Here is a 12,333-nt window from a genome sequence, read left to right on the forward strand (position 1 = left end):
AATAAAATACTAAGATACGCTATACGTCTATTATAGTGAAAAAGTCTTTTTTATATAAAAAAAATTCCCTTATTTTAATTTTTATGAAAAAGTGAAAAGTATATGTATACTAAAAATATGTATAAAAAACATTTTTGTATATAAAAATGTTTTGTACAAAAATTATTCTGTACAAAAATTATAAGATGAAGAATTGACTTGAACCGTTTGATGAAGACATGTAGACTAAAAATGTCCAAACTTGTAGAAAGAATAACGAGGTTTGGACATATTAGATGAAGAATGGGGCCCAAAGACCCATTACACACAATATGTGAGTATGTAGAGAGATATTACACACAATATGTGAGTATGTAATGCTGAGAAGAAAAGTTTGTGAATGAACTAAAAAAAAAAAAAAACCACGATAGATAGGTGGACCCCCGCTTTAAGTGGTTAATGCATAAAATACATTAAGATTAAAAACCATTCCGACTTGACAACCCCGTTAAGCTTGCATCTATGTGAAGGGCCATGTTTGCCCTTTGCATGGATGGATGCTAATGTAAACAAGGCCTAAAAAATAAATCAAGTTCAATTTTTACAGCAGGAGGGAATTTTTTTTATTTACTTAACGTTTATTTTATTTTAAGTTTTTCTTACTCACCATAGTTTTTTGTTTATTTTAACATTACCTAAAGTTTTCAGCATGTTACAAAAAAAAAAAAAATGCTTGTTGATCCAGAGGAGGCTTGGTGGGAGGATCCAGGGTCACAGTTAGCTGTCTGCAGGAGCTTTGGCATCTATCTCCCCCACCCCAATTTTACGCTTCTGTAAAATGTAAGTGCATTACTTTGCCTTTTAAATAAACCAGGAATTTCGGTGCGCACGGAGTTTTCTTTTGTTTCTATGAGCATTGCTGGTGGTAAAGTAGAAAGAGGAAAAGTTGAGCCTTGAGAACTGCTGGTTTCCTTTAAGAGTGACAGCGTGGATGTGTCTGCGGGGGAGCAGTGGAGGATAACCCCTTTTGGGTTACTTGCACTTAATGACCTCCTATAACTAAGGGGTCCTCTTTCCTAGGTGAGCAGGCACCTATTATCACAGCGACGAGTGATTAAGGAGGGTGTGATCACAGATACCATCTGATGGTGTAGAGCACACTACGAAAGGACATTGGGGCTGATTTACTAAAACTGGAGAGAGCAAAATCTGGTGCAGCTGTGCATGGTAGCCAATCAGCTTCTAACTTCAGCTTGTTCAATTAAGCTTTGAAAGGGGGGAAAAAACAAAAAAAAAAAAAAAAACTGGAAGCCGATTGGTTTCTATGCATAGCTACACCACATTTTGCACTCTCCAGGTTTTAGTAAATAAACCCCACTGTGTTGGTTTTATTTTCTTTGACATTAATAACCACTTGACCTTACCCTTTTCCTTACCAGGCCCATTTTTTTTTTTCTATTCAGCACTGTGCTACTTTAACTAGTAATTGCGCAGTCATGCAACGCTGTACCCAAACTAAATTTCTATTTTTTTCACACAGAGCCTTATTTTGGTGGTATTTGATCACCACTATTTGTGCGCTATAAAACAAAAAAAAGAAAAGTTTGAGGGAAACCCCCCCCCCCCCCTAAAAAACTTCCCATCTCACTTGTTTATTTTCATGTTAAAGTGAGAATAATAAACTACTCAATTTACAAATATACATTTGTGACATATAAAAAAAAAACAAAAAAAAACAGTGATCAATATAGCCCCCCTTCTTTTCAATAACAGTCCTAAGCCTTCCATTTATTGAGTCTGTCAGTTTCTTGATCTGCTGAGGATCAACTTTTTGTGCAGCAGCAACCACAGATTCCCAGACACTGTTCAGCGAGGTATACTGTTTCCTTCACTGTAAATAACCCATTTAAAAAGGGCCCACAAGTTCTCCATAGGGTTGAGGTCAGGTGAGGAAGGGGGACATGATATTATTCTTTCATCGTTAAAGATAAACAATGTTTTTTCCCCACTAGAACTGAATGGAATGATCAGTCTCAACATCGATCATACCTCTGTACCATGATGCTCTGTCTGCAGATTCCCTGATGTTCTGGATTTAGTTGTGGCTTTGTACCATGTGACAGTCTGCATAGTCTAATGTAGACTGATGCCCTCCCATAGCCACTTCCTGCTGCAGCTCTAGCCTAAAATACCCCCCTCTGTAGTCTTTCAAACTCTGCAAATGCAGCAACTTCCTTCACAGCTCTGATGGTGGGTGGGATTGAGTACATGTCAATTAGCATTCAGTCCTGCCCAGTCACACCTACAAGAAGAGTCCAAACCTAACAAGTCCCGCCTCACAGATCACAACATTACTCAAAATCAAATCGGAAACGCCTTTATACACAGCCTGTTTTGAAAGCTAGCTGTGCTGGGCAGGATTGAGCGGCTTACAATTAGAATTCAGTCCTGCCTGGTTCAATATGCTGACCAGTGAACAGGGAGACTCCCACCCCTCAGATCCTGCCCTCTATGAAGTGATTCATTTACATATGAAGGAAACACCTTCCTAATAACCTCCCATAGCTCTGTAGTCTTCCAGTAAGCCATTATTCTTTGGCATGCAAGACAGGAATGACACATCTACACCTGCTTTGCAGACTGAAAAGACCTGCATTTGGATCACTCTTCAGAGAGCATTTGACAGGTGAAGGGAAGGAGTTGCATCACCTCCTCTTCACCGATTTTAACCCCCTGGATGCTGCAGTACTGCACAATTGCAGTGTGGCTCCATTCACTAGGATTGGTTGCGTCTGGCAGGCAGTAGTGCCCATCAAGCACAGGACAGGAGGTATAGTTCCCACCACAGCCATGAAGAAGAGTATTGCAGTTGTGGCATGTGTTCACCCCCAGCCACTGCCCTTTCAGCTAAAGTGGGAGCAGTTAGGGGGTAGTAAAACCTTGTGGTTGTGCTGCATTTTTACACTATTACTTTAAACAAGCCCTTAGACTGCAATGATTCCAGTATGGTAGTGATCCCTTGTATCTAATGCCCCATTCACACTTTGTGTAGAAGGAGTGCACAGCTTTGCTTACAATAATTTTAGTGTGTTTGGTGACTACACGTACACTTTACAACAACCAAAGATTTGTGTGTGCACAGGCGTTTCCAGGCATGCAGTTGTTTTATTTGGGGCTCTTTTGGCCATGTCCGGTGCTGCAAGATGGCTGTGGAGCACAAGCAGTGACGTCACGTCGCCTCCATTCGTAAGTAGGAGTTGTTCGTAAATCGGGGACTGCCTGTATTAGTATCACTACTGGTGTCCGTGTACCTCCCAGTGAAGGTCTGTCAATGCCAGATTACAGTCCCACTATAAGTGGCGGACCACTACTACTACCACCACTATAGTGCCATAGCTACAAAAAATTCCTGTAAATATACACATACCATAGTTTGTAGACCCTATAGCTTTCATACAAACCAATCAATATGCACTTGAGTTTTTTTTTAATCAGAAATGGAGCAGAACACATTTTGGCCTAAATTTATGAGGAAATTAGATTTTTTTTTTTTTTTCAATTTTTTTTTTTTTTTTATTGAATAGGTTTTATAACAAAGTAGAAAATATGTTTATGTCTTTTTTCATTTATAAAATAAAAAGCCTGTGGTGATTAAATGCTACCAAAAGAAAGCTCTATTTGTGTGAAAAGATTATACATTTAATTTGTGTAGTGTTGTATGGCCAAGAAATTAAAAGTAACAGTGCTCAATAGCAAAACATGCCCTGGTCATAAGGGGGTTAAATCTTCCAGTGGTTAAAGTATCAGCATAACTGAAAGTAGGCATATTCTACAGCAGGGGTAGGCAACCTGGGGCCCTCCAGCTGTTGCAGAACTACAAGTCCCATCATGCCCCCCCGGGAGTAATTGTAACTGCCAGCCTTGCAATGGCTCATGGGCAATGTAGTTCCACAACAGCTGGAGTTGCCTACCCCTGTTCTATAGTACAGTGGTAGGAAGACATAAAATACAATGGACTACAAACAGCAAGTTACTTTTAATATTAAAGTTGATCTGCACATACATGGCACTTTTATTTAATAGTCATAGAATCATTTGATCTGTATTTATATTACAAAACTGCATTACTGTGCATTGGCCTCTTCATTTATAAGTTTGGAGAGATTCATTTTAGTTTTTTCCATGGCAATGCTTTTGGCTCTTCTTGATGGCCTTGTACTGATTGTAGAAGTCTGAGCCTCTTCCCTTTTGTCCCTGTGGATCATTCAAATGTTTAGTAAAAAGACAGAGCTGAGACACAGCAAGAACATGCCAGTTTATATGCGTATAACCCTGCTTAATTCTACAAAATATCGCCACTAGATCAACCGAAAACAGAAAACTAGTTGCATGCACGGTTTTTGGGATGCCAGTGGAGGGATCACCATTAAAGTATAACTAAAAGGCAAATTTTTTTTTTTTTTTTTTTAAGTTTTGGACAGGGATTAGAACACCTTTGTAAGTGCGAATAAAGGGAGAGAGCTCCAGCATACTGGGGGTAAAAGAACGAATATGGATAAAAAACACAAACACAAAAGGGATATGAATAAAAATTGAATTATTTTTAAAAAAATTTTAATTCAATTTTTAACCACTTCAATACTGGGCACTTTCTCCTCTTCCTGCCCAAGCCAATTTTCAGCTTTTAGCGCGACCGCTGTTTAAATGACAATTGCGTGGTCATGCTGCACCGTACCCAAACAAAATTTTTAGAATTTTCTTCCTACAAATAGAGCTTTCTTTCGGTGATATTTGATCACCTCTGCAGTTTTTATATTTTTTGCTAAAAATTGTTATAAAATGTTGTAAATAAGTACGTTTTCTCCTGCACTGATGGGGCGGTACTGCCAGGCACTGATGAGGCGGCACCAATGGGTGGCACAGATGGGCATCACTGATTAGGAGGTATTGCTGGTGGCCACTGATTGGCATCATGTGTGGGCACACATTGCCACCAGCGATGCCATACCTGCCTTATTAGAAAGGCCTTTATTGCTACCTCTGCCCCGTTAAGGAGATTGACCTTCTATTTGTCCTGTTTACCATTATCATTTAAAATGAAAGAAAATCCCAAATTTTGGGTTGTCCTCAGAAAATTAATAGGGAGAAATCTTCCAATGGGGACACTAGTTCTGGTGACCTGGGGGTCCCCAAAGGATTCCCTTAGTTTGTTGGGATTTCCTCACTTCCTGTTTTGGCTTTGGGACAGGAAGTGAAGGGGAGTCTCTGCAATTGGATACAGTTGGCAAAAAAATGTCTGGCAGACATTATAACCTTTCCTCACTCTATACAAAATGAAAATAAAAGTTTTGCAAGGGGAGGTTACAAGGGGAGGTAGGTAGCCTTGCTATGGCATTGTGGGAGCATTATGTGGTGCTAACTAGTGAGGTGAAATCTCCTCATTGGGCTTTGCATGTTATTCCTCCCTTGAATATCTATAACTGAAATATAAGCTTTCTGCAGAAGCCACTTTAAAGCATTTTATACTGGAGCTATTTTGCAATGATAATAAAATATACAGTTTACTACAGCACATCCATATACAAAATGTGATAATCTCTCTCATGTGATAATCTCTCCCACCATCCACATCATTTAGTAAAGCAGGAAAGTGGTTGTAAAAGCTCGACAAAAAAAAAAAAGGGGAAGAAGGGCAAACAAACATGCCTATACCTCCTACTCTGTGCAATGGTTTTACACAGATCAGCCCCAATCCTCTTCTTCTGGGTACCCCGCCGGTGGTCCAGGCCCCTCCACATCGGGTGCCCCCACGGAAAGCTGCTTTACATGGGGTCACCTGTGTGGGCTCACTCCCAAGTCCTGCTGCTGTGCTGACAGAAGCACTAAATGTATTAGGGGGAAAACCTCTAGGCCTTATAACCACGTGAAATAAAGCAACCCATCTAAATTTATTTTTCAGTGGCTTAAAGCTGAACTCCAGGCAAACAGCTAAATACACAGATGAAATATATACAGTAAAACCTTGGTTTGCGAGCATAAATTCATTCCAGAAACATGCTTGTAATCCAAAGCACTTGTATATCAAAGCATTTTTTTTACAGGGTAAAAAAGAGAAGAGGCGCACCTCTAAGTGTAGCAATATGTTGCTAAATGTTGTACCTTCATTAAATGTAACCATATTGCTACACTTAGAGGCTCCTCTCTTCTTTTTTATACTCAGTTGTGACATGACGCTACTTGTATATCAAGGTAAAATTTATTAAAACATTTTGCTTGTCTTGCAAAACGCTCTCAAACCAATGTTTTACTGTACATGGGAGTGGTTTTACATAGAATTTGTATTTGTTTATCCAGTGCTGGAGTTTACACAGCTCTGCCACATAGCTCAGTTCTGCCTAGCTAAGGACATTTCAGAAATAACAGTCTAAAATGGTATCAATAAGCAACCAGCAAATCTGTCCAAGAGCAATGAAATAATTTGATATATTTGCTAGTTATTTTAATTTGTAAGATTTTCTTAAGCTCCATTCACACCTGGGCGGTTTAAATCGCGTGTGGAATCACGATTCTGCCGGCGATTGCAAATCATGGGACACCTGTGCGATGCCATTACATCTTAATGGCACCCCAATCGCGCCACATCACAACATGCGCCGATTGTCGCTCAAAAGGGAGGAGCTTCTTTTGAGCGACAGTGGCACGATTGGGGTGCCGTTGAGAAGTAATGGGATCGTACAGGCATCCCACGATTCCGCCTGCGATTCAAATCACCCAGATATGAGTGGACCTTAGTCACTCTGATCATTAAAAACATGACAGGCAGCCCTGCTATTGATATCCATTAAAATTTATGACACAGTTATTTTACGAACATACCCATCGCCTTCCCCCTGCTCAGTAGCCCGGCTACTCTTCTTCCTGGTGCCTACAGAAGATGCTTTCTTGCGACCTGCAAGGATAAAATATTTCATGCAATTACCACAGGTGCGTTTATCATCCGGACTTCAAAATTAAGTTCTTTTGTTTTGTTTTTTAGTTTTGCATAGTGCAAAAATGTTAAAAACCCCCGTCAGGGATAACTTGCACTATTAAAAATACATCACAAATATATATTTTACATTTTTGCACACTTATCAGTCTAATAAAAACTTTAACCAAAAAAAAAAAAAAAAAAAGTACCAATAAAAGCCTTTGAAATTAAGATATGCAAATTCATTCTTGTTAAGGTAACTGACACTGTTAAATTTGACCTGTATCTAGGCATCAATGACTTCTGGTCACAAAAAGGCACAATGTTATCTTACATTCAAGAAGTTGTATTGATTATATTACCTTTGCTGGGTTTCCCTTTTACAGCCTTCAACTTTGATGAGTCAGCATTTTGTTCTTCAAAGACATCATCATTTTCTTCATTTGTTTTTTCTAGAAATAACCAACATTGATTAACAGCTGCCTAGCTTTCCTAGGATTGTAAGTAGTGGAATAAAAGTAGATCCATGGCATACTGACACACTTCATTGTCCTAGCAACCTTACATAGTTAAAGGGGTTGTAAACCGTCAAGGTTTTTCACCTTAATGCATTCTATGCATTAAGGTGAAAAACCTTTTGTGCTGCAGTACCACTGTACCCCCCCCCCTCCCCTTTTCTTGCCTGAACCCAATCGTTCCAGCGACAGGGATGAGCACAGCAGCTCCAGACGCTGTCTCGGGTCCTCACTGGACAGATTGGTAGCAGCAGGAGCCATTGGCTCCCGCTGCTGTCAATCAAATCCAGTGATGTGGGAGGCCGGCACAAGTCCTGAGGTCTGTGTCCATGGATGCAGCAGGATTCGGGGGTGCGCCCACAGGAGTGCCCCCCATGCTCTCTGTGGGGGCCTCGAGAAGAGGAGAAGCCAGGAGCGCCGCTGGGGAACCCCAGAAGGAGGATCGGGGCCCACTCTGTGCCAAACCCTTGCACAGAGCTAGCAAGTATAACTTTTGTTTTTTTTGTAAAGAACAAAGAACCTTTACAATCACTGTAAAGTGTTACTAAACCCACAACAGCAAAATCAGTCTGTATATGCAATAAAGCATGCTTGTTATACTCAGTGGAACCTAAGGGGTTAATCCTCTGCATTGTGTAAAAAGCTGTTTGATCCTGTATGCACAGATCCTCATTCTTCCACTGACTCTAGAACAGGTCCGGATAAGACAGAGTTACTGGAGTCAGGCTGGCTGCACATGCTCAGTTTGTTTTGTATTCCGAGAGTTTTGTTTTCTTCTTGGGAGAGTGCATGTGATCAGCACAGGGCCAATCAGCGCTGTCCAGAGGGGTCAGGGGACCTGCAGCCCGATAGGATACTTGTGGGAGAATGAAAACTCCTCTTACAAGCTTTAACCAGACACTGATAGATAGATAGAAGTTACAAGACTGATCGACACTGCCGATGAGAAAACGTATTTAGCAGTTTATATTTACTAAAATTATTGCATTTCCATTTTCTGTGGGAGACCAGATATAGTGAATGCAGGGTCCTGGGTTTAGTAACACTTTAATCTGGTTGAAAAAGACACAAGTCCATCCAGTTTAACCAACATAGGAAAAAAAAAAACACACAACCAAAATTAATACTAGAAATAATATAGTATAATTCTGAAAGTATGACTTGGGGGGGGGGTTCTATTTAGCCAGCATAACTAAACCAAAACGTATTGCAACTATCTGCACCCAACTTCCTTAAACTACATCGATCAGACATAACTGTATAACCACTGACAAGGGAAAAACCATACATTAACTCGTTACAATTGCATCTAAAAGTGGGTGGGATATATTAGGCAACAAGTAAACAAGTTGTCCCTGAAGTTGATGTTTTGAAAGCAGAAAATGGGGCATAACAGGTTGTTGCATATGGGGCTGTGCAGCCATAGACTGGTCTAGGTGCCATGCTGACCAGTGTCCATAGCCAAAAGTACTGATGCAGTATGGGAAGAAGGCAATCTGGCAGAGGCAGTGTGATGGTTTGGGCAATGTTTTGCTGGGAAACCTTGGGGCCTGTCATTCATGTGGATATTACTTGACAGGTACCACCTACCGAACAAAAAAAAAACAAGTACACCCCTTCATGGAGACACTATTCCCTGAAGGCAGTTGGCCTCTTTTAGCAGAATAATGCACCCTGCCACACTGCAAAAACGGTTCAAGAATGGTTTGAAGAACACGAGTTTGAGGTGTTGACTTATAATTCAAATACTGCAGATCGATTCAATCTATCATCTGTAGGATGTGCTGGAAAAACAAGTCAGATCCATGGAACGTCTCACCTCACAACTTACGAGGCAAAAGGATCTGCTACTAATGGATTGATGCCACCACAGCAAGCCTTCAGAGGGTAAATGCTGTCTATGGTGCAACGGGTCAGGGCTGAAGGTGGTAAAAGGGGGACCTACTCAATATTAGGTGGCTGGTCATAAAGTTATGGCTGATTGGTGTACACACTTCTATAAAGCCAGTTTACCAAGTACCCCCTGTGGACGTTTTAACACATCTATAACTAACACCCTTGACATCATACAAATGTTTTTCAAACAAATCAGATTTTAAATAATCCTAAAACATACGATAGAGAATTTAGTTTAGTAACTTTTGAGGCACACACAAAAAAGGTGGCCTTACTACGACGAGACAACAGCACTTCTCTTTGGGTCTGAGAACTGCCAGAAGAGGACCATTCTGTCATCAACTATATTTGCCTGTCACCCCAAACCCCTCAGTCCTCAGCCATTGACCTACACTCACCGGCCACTATTAGGTACACATGTTCAATTGCTTGGGAACACAAACTGCTAATCAGCCAAACACAGCAGCAACTCAATGCATTTAGGCATCTAGATGTGGTGAAGACAACTTGCTAAGGTTCAAACCGAGCATCAGAATGGGTAAGAAAAGGATTTAAGTGACTTTGAATGTGGCATAGTTGTTGGTGCCAGACGGGCTGGTCTGAGCATTTAAAAAAAACTGCTGATCTACTGGGATTTTCACACACACACAACCATCTGGAGAGTTTATAGAGAATGGTCCGAAAAAGAGAAAACATCCAGTGAGCGGTAGTTGTGTGGACGAAAATGCCTTGTTGAGGTCAGAGGAAAATGGGCAAACAGTAACTCAATCACTCGTTACAACCAAGGTATGCAGAATACCAACTCCGAATGCACAACACATCAAACCTTGAAGCAGATGGGCTACAGCAGCACAAGACCACACAAGGTGCCACTCCTGTCAGCTAAGAACAGAAAACTGAGGCTACAATTGACACAGGCTTACCAAAACTGGACAATAGAAGATTGGAAAAATGTTGCCTGGTCTGGGGAGCCTCGATTTCAGCTGCAACATTCAGATAGGATCAGAATTTGGTGTAAACATGAAAGCATGGATCCATCCTGCCTTTTATCAATGGTTCAGGCTGGTGTAATAGTGTGGGGGATATTTTCTTGGCACACTTTGGGCCCCTTAGTACCAACTGAGCATTGTTTAAATGCCAGTGTCTACCTGAATATTGTTGCTGACCATGTCCATCCCTTTATGACTACAGTGTACTCATCTTCTGATGACTATTTCCAGCAGGATAATGCACCATGTCAAAAAGCTCAAATCATCTCACCACTGGTTTCTTGAACATGACAATGAGGTCACTGTACTCCAATGGCCTCCAGGGTCACCAGATCTCAATCCAATAGAGCACTTTGGGATGTGGTGGAATGGGAGATTAGCATCATGGATAAGATGCAACCATAAAAATACAGTAAGGTGGCACACAGACAGGCAGAGTACCTGTTCCTGAAAGCGGAGCAGCATATTTGCAGCTGCTACCCGCTCCTTGTCACAGGTTAAGGATGCTGTGGGCTTCACCACCAACAACCTCCTAGCAACCAGTGATGCAGCAGTGAGCAAAGTTTGATGGGGAAGCTGCTCTCTCCTTGTAACTGACAGCAAACAGTTGGCGGATTCTACAGCCAATAGCTGGTTGTCTATTGGCTAAAGATCCGCCCACTGCCTGTTAATCATAAGGGGAGCAGACCTGATGAGGAACTAGAATCTGTGAAGCCCCATCAGGCTTTACTTCTCAGATACAAAACCTCTTGTCACAGCTACATCGGGAAGGAAGCACAATTGCAGGGAGGCCCAAGTGTCTGTATGGACACTCTGGCCTTAGTGCACACCCCAGATTCATATACCCATCTACAACAGGTACATGAATCTGTCTCCCGCACCAACATTTGTCATGTGGAGGCATATTACAATTCTGAAGCGTCTTAGACACTCTTTATGAATGAACTCCCCTGTTCAAGTTCTTTGTCATCTTTACTACCCACCCTTATTATATTGATTACATTGTACAGCGCCACTGGTGATGTGGGCTGTATTAATCAGTTACAGCAAGTTTACCTGTTGTCTGATCAACAATGCCTGTCCTGCTCCCCCAACACGTCAATGTAGAAGTCAGCCTTACCTACTCTAACCAAGACAAAGCTGGGCAGAGTAAACGATGCTTATGGTTATCTTATGGATCATTTCATTGATTACCTTTATCGGCCTGCTTGGTTTGCTCTTAAAAACTACAATGTGCCCGTCAGACCACATAGAAGAGAACAGGGCTGTTCTCATCTATGTGGTCTAGATTACATCTTCACTCAGTAGGGAGTGAAGATGTAACCTTCATTAAGGAATACATGCAGTTAACGCTTAATGAAAGCTGTAGTCTGGCGAAAGGCATCATGGTCCATGCACAAAAGGAAAAAACAAATGAATGCTTCTCTTACAACATGAGCTCCATTACAAGTATGCCAAATCACATGAAATACTACTTCAGAAAACCTATGATACCTTCTCTGTTTTCTTGCACGCTCGCTACACTTGTGGCTTCCTGTGTGACGATACCTTCCTCCTTGGAATTCTTGTTGTTCGTTAATTGCATCTTGACCTTTTCTAATGCCCTCTCACACACTTTATCTGTTATAGCCTACAAAATATAAGAAGGTCATACCGGAAAAACTGAGGGAGTCAAGAAGGTAATTTGCAGCTCTAATGGGAATCAGAATGTTGATTTAAAGTTAAAGTTAATCTGCTGCAAACCTGGGCAATTCAAAATCAGCCGATGATAATAAAATGCAGGATAGCTCAAGTAAAAACTGCAAAGAAAAAGGATCAGTAGTAGCTAGGTCTTGCCTACCAAATATTTCTCAGTCAACTTTTTTGTCCTAGTGCAAGTCTGCCCTGTTAAAGTACAATGGATATAAAAGTCTACACACCCCCGATAAAATGTCAGGTTTCTGTAATGTGTAAAAAAAAAAAAAAAAAAAAAAAAAAATTTAGA

General features: G+C 41.0%; 1 protein-coding gene across 1 annotated transcript in view; it reads right to left on the reverse strand.

Moving 5' to 3' along the window:
* Positions 1-3,996: 3,996 nt before the first annotated feature.
* The window catches only part of NCAPG (non-SMC condensin I complex subunit G), a 70,011-nt gene continuing 61,674 nt past the window's right edge, over positions 3,997-12,333 (reverse strand). Inside the window, exons 18-21 of the mRNA XM_073609554.1 lie at positions 11,844-11,979; positions 7,312-7,401; positions 6,856-6,928; positions 3,997-4,233 (exon numbers count right to left, since the gene is read on the reverse strand). Of these exons, the coding sequence (XP_073465655.1) occupies positions 4,104-4,233; positions 6,856-6,928; positions 7,312-7,401; positions 11,844-11,979 (429 nt within the window). The 3' untranslated portion in view covers positions 3,997-4,103. The remainder of the gene's footprint in view (positions 4,234-6,855; positions 6,929-7,311; positions 7,402-11,843; positions 11,980-12,333) is intronic.

This window comes from Aquarana catesbeiana, linkage group LG01 (assembly GCF_042186555.1).
Source record: "Aquarana catesbeiana isolate 2022-GZ linkage group LG01, ASM4218655v1, whole genome shotgun sequence".
In the NCBI taxonomy this organism is placed as follows: domain Eukaryota; kingdom Metazoa; phylum Chordata; class Amphibia; order Anura; family Ranidae; genus Aquarana; species Aquarana catesbeiana.